The sequence below is a fragment of the Natator depressus genome, chromosome 7, assembly GCF_965152275.1.
Source record: "Natator depressus isolate rNatDep1 chromosome 7, rNatDep2.hap1, whole genome shotgun sequence".
Lineage (NCBI taxonomy): Eukaryota > Metazoa > Chordata > Testudines > Cheloniidae > Natator > Natator depressus.
This window is the reverse complement of record NC_134240.1, coordinates 67,349,607-67,373,409: the sequence shown is the minus strand read 5'-3', so window position 1 is coordinate 67,373,409 and position 23,803 is coordinate 67,349,607. Positions and strand designations below refer to the sequence as shown.

Here is a 23,803-nt window from a genome sequence, read left to right as displayed (position 1 = left end):
CAAACTTTTTTGGGATCTGTGCTCAACTAGTCCTGGAGTAGCAGCTACAACATACAACACCCTGTACCTGTTGAGAAACAGGTTGCCAGTGCTATCTGGAAGCTGGCCACCACCCAACGTTACTGGTCTGTAGCCTACCAATTCAGCATAGGAGGTGTGATGGCATATGTAAGGTATTGCTGCGCTGGGTAATATAGTTTGGTAATGCTCAGGAGATTATTGATAGCTTTGCACAAATGGGGTTCCCAGACTGTATGGGGGAAAATGATAGGAGTCCTGTACTCCTCTCCTGTACTTCCTGCACCAGAGTCAGTTGAGAAACAGAAAGGGGTATCTCCGTGGTGCTCCAAGGGCTGTTTGACCACTGTGGCAGATTCACATGCACAAATGCAGGGTGGTCTGGAAAGGTTGACCATGCTAGGATCTTGTCCTGCTCCTCAAATAATTGACAGGTTATATTTTCCACAGCCAGATTGTTTCCTGGCATCCCTGGTTTTAATGCAAGTTCTCCTGCACTGTTTGCTCTTTATCTAGAACTGGCTGGCCTCCAGGTTGTGACCCTGCCCTTCTCAGACATCTAACTAGCAATGTCCACAAACATCTTTCTTGGGGTGGCTGCCCCAAGAGCTTGTTGCACTGATACTTCTCCCCAGCTGGCAACGAGTTCTAGAATCTCACTATGCCTAAAGCAACTGCTTGAGGCGAACTATAAAGGTTGCTGGAGTAATATCACCGTAATCCTGATATACTGGAATCCAGCAGGAAATGCCAGCTTTTAAACAGGGGAAAGGAGATCTAGTCATCTTGGCCCCCAGAGCAGTGGAGGGCACAAAGGTATACAGACAAGTTGGTCACAGACACTCAAAGCAGTGTGGGACAGCAGTTGGAGAACAGCAAGTGCACTGCTGCATGCCCATACACAAACAATAGATCATACTAACTCAATTTGCAGCTAATTGAGTATATTTTAGGAGTGGACTCCAAGGTTCACAGTAAATGCAGAATTGGTGGGCTCTTAGGAACTGAGTAGTATCTTATGCCACAAGAAATCCCACTGGTTTTCTTGAAAATACCTAACATGAGGAAGAGGGCCAGAATCTGCCCTGAAGTGGACATTAGAAGTCCAAAGAGTTCAGGGCTGCTTTCAACAGAACACACAGATGTAAGAATAAATGTAACTTGGATTTCATTTAAATAGCCATTTAGAAAATTACTACAAAGCAATTTTAAATTAAGTATGAATAGTTGGGAAAGTTGTGCTCTAAATAAGTGATTGATGATCATTACCTGATATGAGTTTTCAGTCAATGACTAATCTCTTTTTGAACAAATGTGTCATTTAAATTTCTAACTTCAGAATTATTTTTATTAACATGTCCCACAAACTGTCAAAAAGCTTGATTGGAATTGAACAAGCTCCTGTATTAAAGGCATCAAATTCAATACGGATATCAAAATCATTTTCCAGTATAAGAAACAAAGTAGCATCTTTGCTTTGAGACAGGTGTATATATTGAAGTCATTAGATTTTGCGACTTCATGATGTTTTAATAGTGCATATTCCAATTCATTTTTAGTTTATTCCCAGTGTATTGCTATCACTTTAAATTAATGTTTAACACAATGACTGATACTATTTCTTTAGCAAAAGTTAAACAAGTTCATAAAAGAAATACTAAATCATGCTCTCTCTTTTCTTACCTGTCCTTGTACTGTATTGTGCTCAGAGACTGCCTTGAAAATCCTTTGCTAACTGAAAGTGAGGGAACAAACCTTCTCCTGATGTCTTAATTAGGAAGTGGGAGACTTTCCAACTACCCAACCCATTCCCAAGGTAGGTCTTCACTGCAGATACCCCAGGTGATTGCCACTTCGATTAGCCATGCTCAAGCGCAAGGTCTGATACTTGAAAACCACACTGAAGTTGTGGTGTGCCCACTAATACTACATTCACTTGTGAGGCACTGGGGGTAGGCGGAGGGGAAGGAAGAACATCCCATGGTTTTTAGTGCCACACCAAGCTGTGCCACTTTATATATTCTTTTCCAGGGTATTGTGGGACAATTTGTCTGTCCTTTCTGGGCCCCTGTGCAGAAATGTTCTTAGCCCTCCAACTCTGTAAACTGCTGCCAGGTTGGCACACTCTAGTTTCTGTCTGAAGCCTCCATTACAAACGGTGACAAAAAATCCAACTCAGGACAATAACCCCTTTTTATTGCTGGTATTGTGAGTCAGTTTGGCAAGAGGAGGCAGATACAGGACATGAGACATTAAGGAGGGCATTCTGGCAGTGGCTTGTCACCTTGAAAAGGCAGTGGTGGACCTTGCTCAGGCAATCACATAGGCTGCACGCAGACAGTGAGCAGTGGAGACAGCTGACACAGCTTAGTGGAAACTGTAATAATTCCCCTATGCTGACTTGCCATTCTGGAACAGGACCACAAGTGGAATGGTGGGACTACCTCATCACACAGACTGAGATGACTAGCTGTGGACTAGCAGTTCCACATGAGGAAGGCCACCTTCCTGGAACTATGTGAAAAGCTTGTCCTGGTCCTTCAGCAGCAGGACATGCAGCTGAAAAGTGCGTTACCATCTAGGAACTGGCTGTACCAGACAGCTCCAGGTCAATGGCTAACCAGTTTGGCATTGGCAAGTCAACTGTCAGTTCTGTGATAATGGACGTTTGCTTGACCATTATTGCCATGGCTTACCCACACATGGTGACAATTTCCCCAAAATAGCAGCAGGCTTTGAGGAAATGACACCAGCACTGTCACAAATATAAAGGGAAGGCTAACCACCTTTAAATCCCTCCTGGCCAGAGGAAAAACCCTTTCACCTGTAAAGGGTTAAGAAGCTAAGATAACCTCGCTGACACCTGACCAAAATGACCAATGAGGAGACAAGATACTTTCAAAGCTGGAGCGAGGGGGGAAAAAACAAGGGGTCCTCTCTGTCTGTGATGCTTTTGCCAGGACCAGAGCAGGAATGCAGGTCAGAACTCCTGTAAAGAGTTAATAAGCAATCTAGTTAGATATGTGTTAGATTCTGTTTTGTTTAAATGGCTGATAAAATAAGTTGTGCTGAATGGAATGTATATTCCTGTTTTTGTAACTTAAGGTTTTGCCTAGAGGGATTCTCTATGTTTTGAATCTGATTACTCTGTAAGGTATTTCCCTTCCTGATTTTACAGAGGTTTTTCTTTTACTTTTTCTTTAATTAAAATTCTTCTTCTAAGAACCTGATTGCTTTTTTCATTGTTCTTAAGATCCAAGGGTTTGGGTCTGTGTTCACCTATGCAAATTGGTGAGGATTTTTATCAAGCCTTCCCCAGGAAAGGGGGTGTTGGGCTTGGGGGGATTTGGGGGTGGGAAGATGTTTCCAGGTGGGCTCTTTCCCTATTCTTTGTGTAACACTTTGGTGGTGGCAGCTTTTAACCTAAGCTGGTAAGAATAAGCTTAGGGGGTCTTTCATGCAGGTCCCCACATCTATTCCCCAAAGTTCAGAGTGGGGAAGGAACCTTGACAAGCACAATTCATGCCCATAAATGGCACACATGCCCAGTCTGTCCCCATCCCCACAAATGCACATGGTGGGGGTTTAAAGGCTAAATCAGTATATTTTCACTGGAAGATACCTACCAGTACTGAAAAAGGGAGTAGGTAGATGGCAAGAAAAATATAGCACAGGGGAGTTGTGGGAAGACACTGGATGACTAGCAGCACCTAAGTTGATAAGCCTGTATCTACACTGCAAAGTGTAAGCAGTACACAGGCTTTAGCCTATAGCTGCAGGCAGACCAGCTAAACTGGACTCAACACACCAAAGTCTAGTCAGAATTTTGTTTATTGATGGTAGCCATGTTAGGGACAACACCTAAATTAGAGCCTGAGTAAACTTTGCAGTGAAGAACTGCCCCAAGAACCTGCCCGACACATACAGAAAGTGGACTGGACTGAGTCCTTGAATCCAACTCAGTGAAGCAAAAGCAGAAGAGCGACACCTAAAATTCATTATTTGGAAGTAGGTACTTCCACCAATGAGTGTGGTCACTGCATTTTAGGACTCAATTGTCTCCAATATACCTATAAGAAATGCCAAGTTTAATTCCAGAGATACTCAAGAGCTTTGTACTTAAAAACAGGACCAAACTCCCTTCATTTCAAAACAAGTTAATGATTACATCTAATCTTCAAATTTGATACAATGACAGACAAATTTTCCAGGCAATATTTTCAGAGAAATATTTCCTTGTTTTGCCAGAGGGCAATGATTTGTTTTTGAAGAGTTGTCCTGTAATAAGATTTTGGGGTTCCTATAGCTGCACCAACAGTCCCCACAAACTGCTCTCTCTCTCATGGACACAAACTTACTTCTCAGCTCTAAGCCACATTTGAACTATGTCAAATAGCTCTTCACCTCATATGATATAACAAATGAAGTAAACTATAAGATCTGACCTTTCTGAGTTCTGTCAGCTTCTACTTACAAACCAAAACACAACATTGCCCATTTGCCTAGCACTCTGAGGGGCTTTGAGGATGGAAGGGCTGGGGGCTGTTTATGTGGTGATAATGGTGGAGACCTGGATTGGGTTGGAGCTTAGCACCTCTGCACCATGTCAACCAGACCTGAAGGGCTCACTCTAGTGCTGTGACCTCATTTCATGCACCAGTGCCAGTGATAATAGTGTTTCTGCACATAGAAGGCTCCCTACTAGATTGCCAAGGACGCAAAGGCAGCAATGCCAGGTTGAGCCCTTCAGAAGCTGATTCCTATGTAAGGGAAGTAGAAAAGAGCGCAGATCTGATGAACAATGAGTAATATACCAGAACACAGCACCTTTCTGCTTTGCTTCTTTCTCCGTCACCCTTAGCCACATCCAGCTCAAACTCCATTCACTTCCATGCCCTCTTCCTTCATGTCCCCACACCTCCAGCCCTTATAGCTCTGCTGCTCAATTGACATGGCCTTTCTCCTGGTCACAAAGTATCATGAAGAGGTGAGAAGGAGGAGCTTTAATGGTTGCTCCCTAGTGGCAAATTCTCAGCTGATGTAAATTGTAACAGCTAGATTAAGGTCAGTAGTGATATGACAATTTACACCAGCTGAGGATCTGCCCTATAACTTTCACCTGTTATATTGGTGGGATGTGCACTTGCCCAACATTAACTGTAAATTGAACTTTTTGCTGTAGATATTATTGCTTAAGTCTGGAACATCAGCATGGGCAATAGTCTTATTGGTACCGATGCTTTCGAACATTTTTTCCCCCTTTCATAACAAAGTTTCAATAAACCAGCTTGGAAAAGTTCTAAAATGCAGAAATATTCAATTTATTCATTCATCACAGAGGGAATACCAATTGTAAGACATCTTGCATTACATTCTCCCCTCTTCAAAACACAATACAGTACACTGTTCTCCACAATAAGTTACATAAAAGCAAATTTTATGTACATGTAAAAAAGGATCAGTGAACAGCATTATTTTACAAAGCATACTTTGCATCCAGAAGTCATATATTTTAATCTTTACTTGCCCTTAAGTGCTTGAAACTTAAACAGATTTTTAAAAACAGATCCAAAGTTCGTTGATTTAGTGAATGGTTTTAAACTAATTCCTAAATTTGGAGACTGCAGATGCAAATCCCCCACACTTCCCACTAAATTAGTGAATCTCAACATTCATCTGAAAACAAAGGATATTAAAAACGATGCATCTAATCATACCATATGATGCAACAGAAGACAAGTAACCCGCTTTTATTTCAACTGCTTGTCTTTGTACATCCTGAAATATGAAAGAGGAATTTTTTTTGGCCCGTAGCTAGGATAAGCAAATGGTACATGTCCAGCTTACTTTTGCATTGATATCAAACAATACGAATTGTTCTAGAATTCCCCTTTAAGAGATTTTCATACATCCCTTTTTCCTATAAATTCTTCTCTAATGTGAATTATATGGATGGCTGTTAATACAATGAATTCAATTAAATTGCCATGAAATCAGCAACCTAATTAACATACTAATTAAGCTCTTGTGTACATATTTCCAACGAGTTTCATGGTTATGTGTGTTTAGTTTTTATCCTGGAATGTGTAAGTATGGTATCTTTATAAAGTTACAGTGCAATGAGCAAGACAGTGTAACAATACTTGGCAGACAAGACAAAATATTGTCCACTTAATGCAATCCTTACCTTACAATAATGTAAATATGAAAAAAAATTATAAGGAGGTAAAAAAGTGTTAGGTCATACATTCTGCTGCTATATTTTTCCATAAAGTTAATACTGAAGAAACTTTCATTGAAATAATTACTTTCAAAAGTTCTTATCTCAGGTGCCTGAACTGGTGAGATATGTAACAGAATACCAGACAAAGAAGTTAAACTCTTCTTCACTGAAAGAGAGGCACTGAATGTGTAAGCTGAATTAAGGCTGTAGAATGATGCTGGTTCATTGTGGGTTTAAAGTCTTCGGTCTTGCATTAAGAATCCTTTTAATCTATTGCTTCACTGTTAGTCCTATAGGCCTGTTTACGGAGATGGGTCTCAATCTCCTCCCTGAAGACCAGCATTCCAAGGTGCGAGTGAGATGCTTCATTCATGGCTTTAGACTGGATACACATGCGATATTGCTCTGGAGTCAGCTCATCAGCACAATGCTTCTCATGCCAGAGGTGAAACAGGCCTGGAACTGGGGTCCGGATCACAATAAGGTCTCCGTGCAAGTACTTTCTGTAAAGGTGAACATCCTCTCCACCCCAGCCTTTCACTTCCAAGTCAAACCCCCCTATAGTAGCACAAATAGACACATCAGAAAGCATTAGTTTTGCAGAATGAAAAATGAGCTCTAACATAAAAAAAACCCCACCATTCTACCACATGTTGTAGATATTTACCACCTGAAATGTCACTTAATGACACTTTTACAGCAAATACCAACAGCACCTGCCATATTTGTGGAGTAACTGAAAAGACGCAATGCAGTTTGGCACTGGAAACTGGCTTTCACCACAGGATGCAGATTCCTGGCATCACACATGTTACAGCAAGACTTCAAAACGGCATAATGTGGTTGTGCACAATGTGAATGGACATCGGTCATAGTTAAGGCTACGATTTTGTCATGGAGGTCACAAAAGTCATGAAATCCGTGACTTCCAAAGACCTCTGTGACTTTGGCCCCGGCGGCCGAGAGCTGAAGGGTACCGCCCCCTCCTGCAGCGGTGGGGAACTGTGAGGTACCCCCGCCACCTGAGGCAGCAGAGCCCCCAAGCTCCAAGCTGCTGCAGGCGACAGGGGACCACTGCAGCTCCCTGGCCGCCACTGAGGGGGTGAGGGGGAGATCCCTGCAGCTCCGAGCCCCCATCAGTGGTGGGGGCTCCCAGAGCTCCCAGCCACTTCCCATTTTATCATGGATATTCTTATTAATAGTCAGGGACAGGTCTGAGGTGAACTTTTTCTTTATTGCCTGTGACCTGACCATGATTTTTACTAAAAATATCCACGACAAAATCTTAGGCTTAGTAATAGATAGTATCTGTGACAACTACTGCAGTTGTGCTCATGAATATGAATAATGAGTAAGTGTTTTCTAAATTTTAGAAACTGCAAATAAGGTGATCAAGCATCATGTGATCGTCCAACTCTACGGACCACAAGCAAGTGCCCCATGCACCACAGTTTGAGAAACTCTTGATTAAAAGAAGTCCATACAGCCATGTTTCTAGCCAAAAGCATAGAAGAAGTTATGCTGACACGCAGAGGAAAAACCCTAGGATTATGTATATCACCTAATATACCACTAACAAAGCAACAGGATTGTTACTAGAAATCAGTTTGGTTTAATTATCAATTATGAAGCATCTGAGGGCAAGTGCAAGATTTTCTAGGTAATTAATCGATTGATCAATCAATCAATTATGGCTAACACCAAGAAGAAGGCTGTTTTGAAACTGAAGTAATCAACCCTTGCTCATTTCTAACGTGAACCACAAGAGGGTGCCAGAGTATATTTCAAACTTGAAATAGTCACAATACTCATGGCAACATTTAGTACTTAATAAGTACACTTATTAAAAGGAAAGGATAGCATTTTTTAAAAACACAGATTAACATACTACAAAGTTCAAATGCTTGGTGAATTCACTGTCAAACTAAGTAAAATATCTTCTTGCAAATGTAGTAAAGTTCTCTATTGATACTTAAATTGTTAAACTCTAACAACAGTCTAAAACAATAAGCCAAACCTAAAAGGCAGAAAGTTTGACTGGGAGCTCAGGAAATGCAATAAGATAAAATTAACATTTTACCTTCTTAAATTAACATTTTACCTTCTTAAAAATCACAGAAGAAAATAGTAATAGATGAGGTTTTGAACTCCCCTCACCAAAATTTACAAAACACACTTATGTAAATCCATCTTACCAACAGTCAGGAAATCTGTCCGATATTGACAAGTCATTCCAAAGCCAAAATCCCGCCAGAAGCCAGAATCCTTTTTGTGTACCTACAATTTTAAAACAAACATTTTAGATTTCCCCCCCATAGTACAAGACAGCTTGAAGCAAATGTGTCGGTCTTTGATTTCAGGAGAATGTGTATTTATCTGGTTATTTGCTTGACACAGTACACAACATTTGATATTTGTGTTTCACAGTATATATACACATGCTGTTTGTTCCAATTACGGGTCATCCACATCTAACATAAGGGCCTCATAAGAAATGACAGACATAATTTAGATTACCCAGAAACCAGTCAGTCATTCTCTTTCCTGCCTTTTTCTTCATACACATTCCTTTTGCAATCTCCAATCTAGCCTCCCTACTGCTCTCCTCCTGCTTCCCACCTGTCTGTTGATGCCAACAATGGCTCTAACTTTCATATTCACCTATTCTACAGCTAACTCCCTCTGCTCCCCATCTCCTTAATTTCAATACTTCTGCCACAATGGCTTCCTCCTTCCTTGGTCATAAGCGGTTTATCCAGAAATGCTGCAGTCTGACAAGTAAGCAGACTTCTTGCAGTTTAAAGTTCACTCTTCTGTCAACTAGGACCTCTTCCTCTTTAAAAACCAGACACACACGGCCTCATTACTCCTTTCTAAAGGACTCTGTCCACCTATCCTTCTGGGCTCTTTTTACAAAGTCTTGTTGCTGCTGCTTCTTTCATCTCTCATAAACCTACCCCCTTTACGCAGAGCCCCTTGTCTGCACTCTGGCCATCTCTTATTTTGATTTATGTTGCTCTCTGATGTCTAGGCTTACTGCCTCTCACTGTTCCTTCCCTTCCCCAGTCTGCCTAGAGTACTGTCGACAAGTGGTTTTCCACTCAGGCCATGGCACCCCCATTTCCAAATCTCTCCACTGGCTTCCCACCTCTTAGCACATCAGTTCAGGCTCTTTGTACTTTCTTCCGGGGTCCTACATAAACCTGGTACCACCTACACTTTAGTCTTCCTTACCATCAGTCACCTCCCACTTTTGTTCTCTCACTTAAAACATCCCCATCGAACAGACTCTCCTTTCCCTGTCTTCCTCAGTAACTCTAACACCTGTTTTTCAAATGGTTGTCCAATGTTTGTTTTATTTAGATTGCAAGCTCTTCAGGGAGTCAGTATTTCCTGTTTTTAAAGCACTATATAAATTAATGGCACTACTTAAGTGTTTCTAATGGGATTCTGGCTGCTGTTGAATGGTGGGGGTAAGACAGCCCTGCACAGAGCGCAGCAAGAAGCCCAGTGCTTATGTTAGTGCATTAGGTATGGGGAACAGACAGTACAGCTAGAGATGCAGTACATCTCCCTCCTCTCCTCTGCCGAACTGAGAGGGTAGACAGGGCCATACACCTGATCACCACTCAGTCGCTAGCATTCTTGGGCCAGTGTTGAATGAAACCCATGCTGCACCTTCCAAAGAGGAGGGGTAGGAGCTACTCCTCAGTGTTCTCCTTTCACCTGCCCAAGAGACACCTGCAAAAGATATTCTGCATGCTTCATTACTCATGGAGATTACCTCCAGCAATTGCCACTTGGTGTAGTACAGTTCTCCCATCAAACTCTAGCAATGGCTTAAAAAAAACCACAATACAGCCCTTGAATTACAACTGCTAACTGTGCTTGGTTAATTTCATAGTCCAGTAAATTCTGGGTAGAAGCTAGATGTAGCCAGAAATACTGGCATTTTGGCACTTTCTATAACAATGTTTGTCTCCTAAGCTCTTATTCTTTTATGTCTAATCAATATAGGAAAAGTTCTGTTTCATATCATTGTCAATGTCTCTGGTAAGTATCTAGGATATTTTAGATATCCTGCTACACTGAACTGCCTCATTGAGATGTAGCACAAGGCTCTAAACGTCTTAAAAATGAAGACCACTTACCAATTGCTGCTCCACAGGGGGTGGTACGTCTTGGTTGGCATAGACAATAGCAGGATTATAAAGGCTGAATACCACGGGATAGAAAACTTTCTTGCCTATAAAGTCAGAAGAGTTGTGTTAGTCACAGTGGGCCATCTTTGTGAGTGAAACATGCAGCTGTGATGTATTCATGGATAATTCATTATTAATCTAATGAAAAAAGCATAGGTACATGGCCTGCCTCCCATAATTTCCATTTAGAGAGTCCATTAACATCTAGCAAGAGTGACATAGAAAAGAAACAGTATACAGCCTCCAACATGATGCTGTGCTAAGGTGGACATGGATCATAGGGCTTCCAGAGGACCCCTAAAGTAACAGTAACATATGACTACTAAGACGGAATTAAAACCATCAAAATCAACAGCCATCCACCAGAAAGTTTAGGCAGATGGAGTTTTAGAATCACACCTCTTTCCTGTCAGTTTGGGTGGTTTTAATTTCTGCTGTGGCCCTTGCAGTGACAGTTATGTTTATTTTCGATATGTTGGGATACCAATTTGCAGCTGCTGAGTACTCCTCTGGCTTTAGATTGGACAGACCTTTACCTCACTGTCTATATTCCACACTATGCCTGCCATAGAGTTTTGGCTGGTACTCAGGAGAGCCCTTGCATTATACTGGGAATCCACAGGCACTGTCTGCTTCTCCAAAGCCAGTGACCTAGGTTGGGAGAAGGCCTCAAGTATTCCTTCCCTCGTGCTGCTGTTGGGGCACCTTTTCAGAGAGGCAGCCTCAGCTTTGCTTTCCATGTAGACTCAATTTAAGAGGGCCTTAAGACCAGGATCCAAAGCCATATTGAAGGCACTTGTGATCCTTACTGTTCCTCTGTCTCACCAAGGCTCTTTCTTGAGTAGTATCCTTCCCTTCTCCCAGGAATAGAGCAAAGAGGCAACATGACTATATCCAGACTCAAGCAACCTCTGCAACAAAGTGCGAAGAGAAGGTATCTCCAATTCCCACTCCAAGCAAATTTGACATGCCACTTCCATTAAGAGTAGAGATCAGCTCCAAGGCTGACTTCATTCTGTGATATTGCAGCAGTGCTAGTTCACAAAAAAATTCCCTGTGCCGTAACATCTCTCAAGCTATTTAAATACTTATATGACCTTCCATCACCCTGGTATGCAAGTGCTGAGACAGAGGAATAAGAGGCAGTGAGCTCAAGCCAAATTGGTTTGCAATTGTCTGTTGCCTGTCCTAAGGAAAAGCATCTTTCCGTTGCATACTGGCATGCAAAGAGGGGAAAAATAAAATATTCTGGATGCAACAAATTTGTAATGAGTAAAATTTTTAAAATTCCTATTGTGCCACTTTGCTAGCTAGCTTGCATAATAGCTCACAGAAGCTTTCAACTTCTCTACAAGAGTTTGTAAAACAGATAGATAAGCTTCATATGCTTGTGGCAGCAGAGTCTGGAGAAGAAGAATGGGAGAAAGGAAATCCTAAATTCGAATTCCAACTCTGTCAGCAACATGCTTTGGGGCCTTAAGGCAAGTCACTTTACTGCCATGTCTTGGCAGTAAAATGGTGATGATACTTATCCTGCAGGAATGTTGTGAGGACTAAACACTGCAGATAAATGTTTTACAATGCTTTGTAAGATGTGGAGCTCTATATAAAGGCTCAGGATTATAGCAGGCACTGGTTGATCACATTCCCTTTTAGAACTGCTCTTGACTTTCAGACTAACTCTTGAGGGTAAGTATTTCCCATAGTTGGTCTCTGCTCTGAGGTGACACTATTTTTTAAATCAATGAAGAAATGATCCAATTGTTAAAGGTACTGAAATATTTTTTTAACTTGGCGTTTTGTAGATTCCCAGCTTTTAAAAGTGTGCATTTATTATATAAGAATTTTAGTTTGTACTTTAAGTTTAATTGTCTGACATTTATAATGATACGAAGAGAAGTCACATTTTAAGGCATAAGCACAGTTAAGTTAAGGTTCCACTCTCTGAGCTTCCTATGTGAGTGCTAGATTTCTGAATCTTAATACTGCATCAACACTAGTTATTTTGGGCACAGAATTATTTTTCCTTCCAAGAGCCACACTATTGAAATTACTCCACCATTCAAATTAGTCTTATCAAGTTATTGTAAGGCTGACTTCAGGAGGTAACATTTCCCCGCTTCAGTAGCTTAACAGGAGCTTACCTGGTTCAGCATTCAAGCGGCAACTGTTAAGGAACTCAGCTGTGAAATAAATATCAACATCGCAGAAGAACATTAACACTTCGCCTTTTTCCCAGGCTCTGGCACCCATGTCTAGTCCTCGCCCACGATTAAATTCCTCATTCAAAGAGACCAGTGTGTAATTGTGAAAATTAGTTTCTCTATAAAGGAAAAAAGTGAAAACAATTTAATAAAGGAGTGTGGAAAGAAGGATGGCATTTACAGTGCTATCAATTGCCACTGTAGTATAAATTAGCTCTGAATAGTTATTTAACACATCTAATAATATCAATCTTACTGTTTTTCTCATGCATTTTTTTTTTGGGGGGGGGGGGGGACGACAGCTGCAGCATTAAGCATTCTCTACCTTTAATAATCCAAACTACAAGTTTGAGGGAGGGGTAGAGGGGGGGGGAGATCTGATTTTTGCCACCACAATCCATGCAGTAACATTTCAAATACAGTAGTTATCCAGACAGATTAAAAGGGCGCTTTGAGCCTCTGATACCACTTTAACTCCAGGAGTAGCTGTGGATTGAAAGGCAATTCTAAATTATCAGAGGATTCTGGAAGTGGACTCAGTCTCAAGAGCAGAGCACACTGGGAAATCAAACTATGGCACTATGTGATGGCTGGAAGCGAAGCAATAAACTGCACATTGTCCATATGTTAATGCCACCACTGCCCAGTCAACTCACTATCTCCCCACCAGCCTCACACACACATTGAAGAGAAAGGAATATTGGAAAAGAGCTATGTAGAAGCACACGAGAAGCATATCCGGGGGGAAATGAGCAAATGCCCCAAAATACCATCTGGAATCTCTCAGAAAGTAAATTCTGGAAACATGTGAGAACAATACTTCCTAACCAAGCTGGGGACCCACTGAGTCAACAAAACCTAGTCTGAAACAGATCACTCATCTGAGAAGAAGTTGGAGGGGCCTCAATGAGGAAAAAAGTGATAGTTTCCCAACAGAGAAACCAGTCTTCTTCACACTGACAGCCAACTGACGGTTCTGCTTCTGATGGAGCAGTGGAGAAAAACACTCATCAACCTCTGTGCATCAAGCAACTCTCTCATGGTGCCGTTTCAAGCCATCTGCACTATAACCTCTGGCCAACAGGTTTCATCATTTGTTTACAAAGTGATCCATGGAAAGTTAAGTGCAAGTAGAGGACAATCTGGAGTCATCATATTGAAGGCTGAGAATAGTAGATTAACTGTTCAGGCTAACACATTGAGTGGCCCTCTGGCAGCAGGGTATGTGCTCATTTTGTCACAGGTGACCAGCCATTTCTATTCACTATCGTTAAATGAAATCAGTTACCATTATTTGGGATACATAATAAGTAGCATATGTATCCATAATTTTACTTTTTTTTTTAATACATTTAGTTTTCCAGTCAGCATCAGTTCATTTGACCCAGTATTTACTACAAAACTCACCACTGTATTTTATACTACCCAGTGCCAACCATTAGTGAATCACTCAATCTCTCAACTATGCATTCTTTCAGACTCAGAATATTCAAATGATCACTCCATAAAAATAGACAGACTTTAACAACCACAAACAATGTTAAGAAAAATCAAAATGATGAACATACTGTAAAAAGGTAAAAGGAATTTTGTTTGGCTGTGACTGACCCACCAAATTCTTCCTCATTATTTGTGAGGTTTTTTAACTGACCAATAAACATCACTTGTATTTCAGAGCCTTCTCTTCGGATTAGCTCACTTACCGAGCTACTGACTCCAGGATGCTCCTCACTTCAGATAGCCCATCTTGGCCAAAGTATACCACTGTGAGGTGAATCCGCTTGTCCTGATGAATACACACATCCCTATAATAAAGATGAGTAATATCCATTATTGTATTCTAGCAAGGACTCTCTCACTTAAGTGTTTTGAAGTTAGTGGCTTAAGCAAATTATTTTCCTACAAGCTTTTTGATTTTGACGATGACAACCCTGCATAAAGCAACTTCGCGTCACATGCAGCTAATATATATGGTATATTTTATAAAATCACCTCTTGCCAACTAAAAACCAATTCAGTGAAGTTAATCACTACTGTAATTCACTACAGATAGTGCAATAGTTTACGTTAATCTTGCTGTAAAAAAGTTTTAAAAAGACTTCACAGTGCATCTAGCAGCTTTTAAAAAGAGATAGAAACACATTAGTTCTCCTGTGCCCCATCTTCCTGATTCAAATAGGTCTTCCATACCTGCATCTCATTCCTGATAAGGTAGCTCTAAAGCTAATACACCCACCACAATCATTATGCAATTAAACATCAGATCTCCAGTGGTCCTGCCCTTCTTAATCTAGGTTGGCGTCCTAGCTAGAGTATTTCGTTTGTGTTTTCGTGTAAAGATAAGGAAGAGTATTGTTTGAAGAAACATTTCTCCATGCAGCTATTAGTATTCCATAACATTTCTACGTAAATTATAGAACTACGGTAGAGCTAAGGTCCATGAAAATAGGTTTTCACTTTGATAAACGAAGGAAAAACCAAACAGTTTAATTTAGACACTGATACACTTACCTAAAGTTTTGCATGAATTGTGCAAATGCCTCAGTTCTTCCAGAAAGAGGGACAATAATGTTAATAACCGATCTAGAAATGTCAACTGTTTCACTCTTCACTTTCATGAGGGGTCCAAATGGTCGGAATAGTGTGACATGTCTGTATTCCATAAGATCTGTCTTCTTATAAAACAATTCATACTGTGTTCCCTTATCTCTCTCTGTGCGATAATAACCTGAAGTCAGAGAAGGAATTTATCTAGTCAAAAAACACGATTTACTGAGACATTTAGCTATTAATTTTAGATGCACCACTTGATTTCTATCCAATTATAAAATAGTATAGACAAAACTAGTTGGAAAGTGTTTTTTTTGTTCATTGAAAAGAAAGCTTTTGGGTTTCCATCGAAAAGCAAAAAAACCAAACAAAAACATCGAAGGAAACCTAAAAAAATTATATCAAAAACAGACCTTTCCTAAAGAAACTTCTGTTTTGACAAAAAGCCATTTTCTTTGGGGGGCATGGGGTGTTTTAAAAAGAAATTTTTGACCAGCTCTACTAAAAAAAGTAGTTGTACATTTATCATTAAAGAATAGAGATTCAGAAAATAGTGAGTAAGGACACTGCAACACATGACACTCTTTGGTGAACTAGAAGGTACATACCAGACCCAGGAGAAGCATGTAAACCCTATGCACCTCCTCTGTGTCCTTGGCCAGTCGGTTCTAGGAAGTCACTAGGGTCACAGACCATGACCACTCTTTGTGAGGCCTCTGTTGGGCTGACTAATTCTTGGCCTCAGATAGTAGCTACATGTGCTATACGATGCACTATCGGTGTTCAACAGCTGTTAACTGAAGGAAGCTTCTGGAAGTTTACAGGGTAGTAATTTCTGTTGCTACAGCAACAAAAACAGAGCCAATCACCATGGGTTTTACAGACTCAAACCCTCTGTATTACCATCATAAATAAAAAGGTTCTGCAAGAATTAGAGTTGATTCTCAAAATGAAGATGATTGGCACCAGATATCAAAAACGTAATGTCAACTTTTACTACTTTCCGGGCTGAGTCCTACATTGAGGAGAGTCAAAGTAACTTTTGCTGCTTTGTTTGTGACAGTAGTTTTGACTCTACCTAATCCATTTTAAAAGGAGATTAACATTTTAAATAATTTTACTGACTTCATAGAATTTGCTTTTTTGAAACAGACATCATAGCTTGACAAACATGAGAGTTTTGATTTAATTAGCCAATTTCCAAATATCTGTAATGGAAAATTGTGTTGCTACTTTGACGACCGAGGTTCGGTGTATAAAAGGTTCTACAAAAGAGAACCAAGTAGTTTTATTTTTGGAGGAGTTATGGCACATTTTTAATCTCCAGAGTATAAATCCTTCGGTGCATATAAACATTGGAACTCTTTGCACGAAATAAGACCAACTATTAGGAATTTTGTTACTGCTGATTAATCAGATTACATTATTTGCTCATAAGACTAAGGACTGGTTAGCATAATATGAAAGACACATAGTAAACCCATTCCTAAAATCAGTTCCAGTGGTCATGCCTCCCAGAGTAACTTATTCCCTCTTCACACCCATTACACAAGTTTCGAGAGGGATAGCTGCATGAAAGAGCGCTGGCAATAACCTGGAGTTATTTACAAAAGCCATCCTGCTGGACTATGTACACATGTGGCTGTTATCTAGCATGGCTGTTCTTGCTGCCTTTCCATACTACCTTCCCCATGGGAAGGATTAATATATATTCCTATGGGGTGTGTAAGAGTTAGATATGTGGTGGCAGAGCACAAACCCTCTAACAAATACTAGATGGTCTTTAATAATTATTAAAACTGTATCGGGGGTTGCCACTAGCCATTGTGTTCTCTTTCCGATAAGTGGGGGTGTAAACTTTGCTCTACACAGCCTATCTACCAAGGGAAAGAATGAAAATGAGCCCCTGAGTAGTCACCCTTTAGTAACTTACATTTAAGGGCTGTCAAGAAACAATGCCTGAGCAAGTAGCTTCAATAATTCTAGCACACACTGCCTGGGGAGCACCAGAACTAGTTCTAATAGGGTTGATCAGACACCAAAGTCTCACAAAAACAGGAGGATTAGGACTTTCTAGGATTGTAAATCGGCTTTGTTCCTGTAACCAAGAACAACTGTCTAATTTAACTTGCAGTGAAGTCTAAGATCAGATGAGACTGAAATTCTCTAATTCTTTGTTCCAACTGCGAAATAAAAAAATTTTGTTAAGAAGGCTGTCCCAGTGGTCAAAAGTTACTAAACAGGAGGTGCAAGTCTCTCAAACTCAAGACAGTTAAGTCCGAAGCAGACTGCAAAAAGTTACAAAAGGATCTCACTGAACTGGGTGACTGGGCAACAAAATGGCAGATTAAATTCAATGGAGATAAATGCAAAGTAATGCACATGGGAAAACATAATCCCGACGATACATACAAAATGATGGGATCTAAATTAACTGTTCCTACTCAAGAAAGATCTTGGAGTCATTGTGGATAGTTCTCTGAAAACATCAACTCAATGTGCAGGGGCAGACAAAAAAGCTAACAGAACGTTAGGAACCATTAAGATAGGGATCGATAAGACAGAAAAATATCAGAATGCCATTATATAAATACATGGTATGACTACACCTTGAATACTGTGTGGCATTCTGGTGGCCACATCTCAAAGGAGATATACTAGAATTGGAAAAGGTACAGAGAAAGGCAACAAAAATGATTAAATGTATGGAACAGCTTCCGTATGAGGAGAGATTAAAAAAACTTCAGTTTAGAAAGCAGAAAACTAAGAGGATATGATGGAGGTCTATAAAATAATGAATGGTGTGGAGAAAGTGAACAGGGAAGTGTTATTTACTCCTTCACGTAACACAAGAACCAGGGTTCTTCAGAATAGTGAAGGTGAGGAGGAGAGAACAAGAAAGAAATAAAATGTTTTCACCATGTAGGTGGCTCAGACAACGATACTCAACACATCCTTCAGGACCAAGGAAGGACAAAGGTAAAGCTCGTTACCCAAACATATGGTGGTGACAAAATAGTTGCTGTACAACTTAATTTTTAAGTCATTTCTTTCAAACGAACAAGTCAGTATTTGCTTTTGAGATGCCTGGCATTTTTCTGAAAGCAAGATGTTTTACTTGTTTTGCGCCATTAACAAATCTGTACGCTCTCTCAAATGTACTGCAGGTAGAACTTTGTTCCTGAGATGAACAACAGAAGGAAACAGCCTCAGTTTCAAGACTATACAAAAGCTACAATGCTTCACTAAATTCCACACCAGACCACTTTGTTTTTATTTATATTTATATAAATAAAAAGGCAGAGAAGAATTAAGGGTGAAGCAATCTACAAAATCAAATTCTTATGTGGGGAGAAAAAAGACCCCCCCCCCCCAAAATATTCCAAACAACCTCATGGTGCAGTTTCAGTTGTAAAAAGTCTGAAAATCCTAGAACATGCAGTTAATTTGTTATGTAGGTCTGCAAAGATGGCATATATTAGTCTAATAAGATTAACAATACAGAGCTTCTGTAAATAGTTCGCAAATAGATCACAATAGCATAATCAAGTCCAATACTATGATTGTATATTAGACCTCACATATCAATATATCACTTGCAAAAAACACTGCATAAATTCAATCTCTACAGAGAAGGAAACGCTATGTTTAAGTGTAACAGGACCATTTTGAAAAATTAGCTGTGAACTCCTTTACATTCATGAATTCATTCCCCTACTTCCTGTCCTCCCCACCATACTCATCATTTTGTATTTACTGCTGCTGAAGTACTTTACTGGTTAAGGAAAAAGTTGGTGAACCAGAATGAGCATGCATATTTGCTAAGGGTTCTCGCATTATTATCTGCTAATATTTCACACCTCTAATGTTAGATATTATGCTGCATGCCACCTAAAAACTAGAATTTCCAGCTTTTAAAATGGTACACAGCATGTGCTCCTGGCTCTAGTGGCCAAGACAGATTTTGGATTTGAAAGTCCTTTGTTGAAAGCTATCAAAATCAATCAATCAATCAAGGCATTTTCTACCACAGGAAAGTTGGGATTCTTGATGTTACAGGTTTTAAACACAGTCAAAAGGACAAAGATATCAAGACCTATACTACCGCAACTTTTTTTTTTATATTAAAAATTCTTTAAAATTTTTGGAGCCTTGAAAGCACTCACGTAAGGCATTAACTGCCAGCCCTTCCCCAGTTATAAACCCAAAGATTCCTCTTCCTCCCACAGCTTAAACAAGCATTTCACCTTCTCCTACACTGAATCTTTTTGCTCTTTATTGTTCGTGAAAGCAAGACAAGACATAGCCCATTAGGCTTGGTTTGAGTATCTACTTTCCCCACTCCAAACTTCTACACATATTCACTCTCATTGACGAACAGCACAGAGTGATCTTAGGGCACAAATTTGTGAGGCACCCAAAATTGCAGGGCAGGGGTGACAGCCCCTCACTGATCTGGATTGCACCCAGGAACGTCGTCATTGTTTTGCACACCCCTGTAACTCTCTTGTGCTGTTTAAGTAGTAAGTGCATTTGTGTGTGCATTGAAGTAGTAACAGTGTGAACCTTACTTTACCTGCCACATGTCCCCAAAGAGATAAGTCACAGTGCCCACAAAGGACAAGAACTACTCTGTGGGAGCATACAATAAGCACCTGGCTTGGGAAGTCTCAGCGCTGGTCTTGGGGGCTATGGTAGTTGGACTGCAGAATCTCCAATCCCCAGGAAGTGTTTCAGACAAGGAATCTACACCCTGGAGTGTGCCCTAAACACCCAGAGAAAGTCTGGACTCTGAAGAGATCCTGCAGGCTTTGATACACATGGCATCCAAAGACTGGGTCCAATATTGAGATAGGTATAGACCTACACACCATCACAGCACGTTTCTTCTTAGTTAAAAACAGTAGATGGAAACAAAACATTAAAATGGTAGTGTTAACCTGGGGAGGAGGGTGAATAGACACTTAACTTTTCACCCGAGTGGCTGCCTTGGAAGCCCTTTGTGCTTGGGTGAAAGATTTTTGTTTGTGGTCCACCCCCCACCCCAAAGTAAAACTGCCATTTCTTTTATCCCCTCCAATTCTGCTCTTACGACAAAGTCAACAATGCTCTGCTTCTGCTCCCCTGCATCCCTGTCTCATCCACCCTGTAGCCCAGATGGTAGGCGGTTTCGGCAGCTCTTATCCAAGTGAGACATACACACTATATTCTTCTTGTGAACGCTGTCCACAACAATAGTTCACTCTGCCAAGCCCAGCAGTTACTTAAAGTAATCAGATATTTCAGACAATTAGGTAAGGGGGATGATAAAAGGAATTGAGTTTAAAATAAAGAAGCCACTATACAACTTTCAAATGAAAGTGTTTATTTTTTCAATCAGGTTATATTCCCTTAAAATTAATAGTGACCTGTCAAAGTAATATGTATGTCTTTAGGAGATACAAAAGAAGGATGTATTAAACACAGTCCTATAGGCCACCTCCAGACTGCAGCAGGGTTTTCTGGTAGCAAGCTCATCACCAGCAAAGCAGGCTGATTATTTCTCTACCCAAAGTTACTTGCGGCACTCACCATGTTATTTTACAGTTTCAATGTATATATGTGATCTGCAATTTCCTTTTACTATTTTCTTGATCCGGCCCCATCAGTAGCAAAGATGCCACAAACTGGTGATGAGTACAAGTGCACATTCACTGACATGATGTGACACCAGATTTGATATCAGACACACAACTCTAAAAACCATTTGCCTTGCTTTAGAAAACAGACTTGAAGCTAACTGCTTGATAGCACAGGCTGCTTGAATCAGACATGGCAAGAGGAAGAACATGAAACATGAACACACCAGCAAAAGGACACCAAAGAACTGAAGGATTAGTGAAATGCAGAAAATAGGAGTTGGAAAAGAAGAGTAATACCAAGGCAGTCTACCATATCTGGCAAGTATCATGGCTTCTCTGTGAACCTTTTATGGCCATATGGTCAGCCCCAGTGGGAATCCACACTACAAACTTCATTAACTATATACACTGTATTATTAGAAAGTATACTATTTGAAAATGCTAGATATTCTCTCTCTCTCACACACACACCCCCACACACCCTCCCCTGCTGCCCCAGTGAGGAAAAGGACATATCTACATGGTGACACTCGGGAAAATTAATGCTGAATTAACTAACGAGTTGAATTTAAAATGCATTTTTAAAGTGCATTACAGCTGTGTGGATGAGCTCATTCAGAAGTAAAGTTGCCTTAGCTTAATTCCCTTTGGAAGTGAATTAAACTGGCCTTAGTTCACTTCAGCTTAACTCAGAATGACAGCGTTCACAAGGCTTTAATGTGCTTTTAGCTAATGCATTTTAAATTCAACCCTTATTTAATGAACTATGACTGTCCCTGGGTGTCCTCATGTAGATATGCCCCAAGATGCAACAGGAACTGAGATTTGACAGTTGTAAAACATGATGATTGTTTTCATTTCTTGATTATGTACCACTGTACCTCAGATTTAAAAAAGCTAGGTTGGAAAAAAAATTCAGTACAAGTTCAAGGGGTGAGGGGAAAGAAAAGATGGTAGTAAGGGAAATGGCAATGGGCTGAGAAACCTGAGACTTTGAAGCCTTATTAAAGAGAGACCTGAGCAAACATGTAAAACTAAATGTCCACTATGTACATATCCGGAAGGACACGAGAGAAAGCAGGGCTCAAAAATTAAAGAAGTGATACTTCATAAACAGAAGTTTAGAAAAAAGTTAAGATAGCTGCAAAAGAAGAAGCTCTTGTCTACACAGAAAGTTATACCACTATAAACTCCCTGCGTGGACACTTACTCCACAGTAAGAGTGCCTTTTTTCCTGTTTCATTTGTGTCATTTTGGTATAATTATGCTTGTAAAATTAGGTTTTTCTTTAAATTCAGTCTGTCTACTAAATCTTAGTAACTCAGTGGGACTGAAATAGACACTACAAAGCCATTTGGTTTCCCTTAAACTTAAAGTAATCAGTTCTATTGTTTTCAGAACTTCCATACTATCAAATATCAGTTTCCCAGTCATCTGGTCCAATCTGCTTCAATTTTAGTTTCTGGTTCTAAATATCTCATTAGAATCTTAGACTGGAGTTCAACTGTTGATGATGATACATCAGTTTAGGTGCCAAAATATTTGTCCATACAGAATGGCGCATTAAAGCCAATTTAAATAAAGTGGTTAAAATCTTCACAGAGAAACTTTGTTCTTGGGATACCATTTCTAGGCAGACATTAAAAGCATTTACTATGATTTTAGGACAGGGACAATGAGGTCTGACATCCATCATAAGCGCTCAGGCTTAAGCTGTTATAAGGGAGCACTGTATTTTCCAAACATAATGGCAGCAGCTTTCTAACCAGGCTTCCATCAACAAAATGACAAGTTATAAAGTAAAAGACTGAAGTCCTTGAAAGGGACAAAACATTAAAAATGAAAGATTTAGCTCTGAAATTTGAAGTCAAAACAGTTAATGCTCAAAGAAAATTGCTCTTCAGCTGGCCAAAAAGTTTCTCAAGTCTGCCAGTGCTATTTTCACACGCATAGGAAGCCATAGGATGACTTGTATAGGTACTATCTCTGGTTGAAAGGAAACAGTGTTATATTACTGTGGCTAGTAACTAACATATCCTGATGACCTACAGCACAAAAATATTTTCACTTAACCATTATTCACTACTATGTGATTCCTGTAATCAAAGTCATAAAACACTGTCTTGACCACAGAGGGAATGAGTTCAATTTCCAAAGAGAAAGACGTTCTTTAGGAACTAATTGTCAATTTATCTGGGGTAAAGAGGTGAAGGGAGGAGAAGAACTTTGTTTCATAAGGCACTATGTCTTCTTGCTTTCTCAGAGGCCTATAGTCATTAGAAGTGGCTAAAAGAAAAGCTACAATTTAAACAGCTGCAAAGACATACTGAAGTGCACACAATATGTATGGTTTCAGAGTAACAGCCGTGTTAGTCTGTATTCGCAAAAAGAAAAGGAGTACTTGTGGCACCTTAGAGACTAACCAATTTATTTGAGCATGAGCTTTTGTGAGCTACAGCTCACTTCATCGGATGCATACTGTGGAAGCTGCAGAAGACATTATATACACACAGAGACCATGAAACAATACCTCCTCCCACCCCACTCTCCTGCTGGTAATAGCTTATCTAAAGTGATCATCAAGTTGGGCCATTTCCAGCACAAATCCAGGTTCTCACCCTCCGCCGCCCCCCCCCCCCCGACACACACACACAAACTCACTCTCCTGCTGGTAATAGCCCATCCAAAGTGACCACTCTCTTCACAATGTGTATGATAATCAAGGTGGGCCATTTCCTGCACAAATCCAGGTTCTCTCACCCCCTCACCACCCTCCAAAAACCACACACACAAACTCACTCTCCTGCTGGTAATAGCCCATCCAAAGTGACCACTCTCCCTACAATGTGCATGATAATCAAGGTGAGCCATTTCCAGCACAAATCCAGGTTTTCTCACCAATGTACATGGCAGAGGGGCATTGCTGGCACATGATGGCATATATCACATTGGCCCACCAATGTGATATATGCCATGTACATTGGT

The 23,803-nt window shown here is 40.2% G+C and overlaps 1 protein-coding gene across 5 annotated transcripts in view; it reads right to left on the bottom strand.

The window, feature by feature from the left end:
- Positions 1-5,385: 5,385 nt before the first annotated feature.
- Positions 5,386-23,803, bottom strand: part of CSGALNACT2 (chondroitin sulfate N-acetylgalactosaminyltransferase 2) — a 57,288-nt gene continuing 38,870 nt past the window's right edge. For all 5 annotated transcript variants that reach the window (XM_074958692.1, XM_074958693.1, XM_074958695.1 and 2 more), the window contains 6 exons: positions 15,159-15,375; positions 14,351-14,452; positions 12,588-12,766; positions 10,393-10,487; positions 8,437-8,518; positions 5,386-6,799 (listed from right to left, as the gene is read on the bottom strand). In XM_074958692.1, the coding sequence (XP_074814793.1) occupies positions 6,507-6,799; positions 8,437-8,518; positions 10,393-10,487; positions 12,588-12,766; positions 14,351-14,452; positions 15,159-15,375 (968 nt within the window). In that variant the 3' untranslated portion in view covers positions 5,386-6,506. The remainder of the gene's footprint in view (positions 6,800-8,436; positions 8,519-10,392; positions 10,488-12,587; positions 12,767-14,350; positions 14,453-15,158; positions 15,376-23,803) is intronic.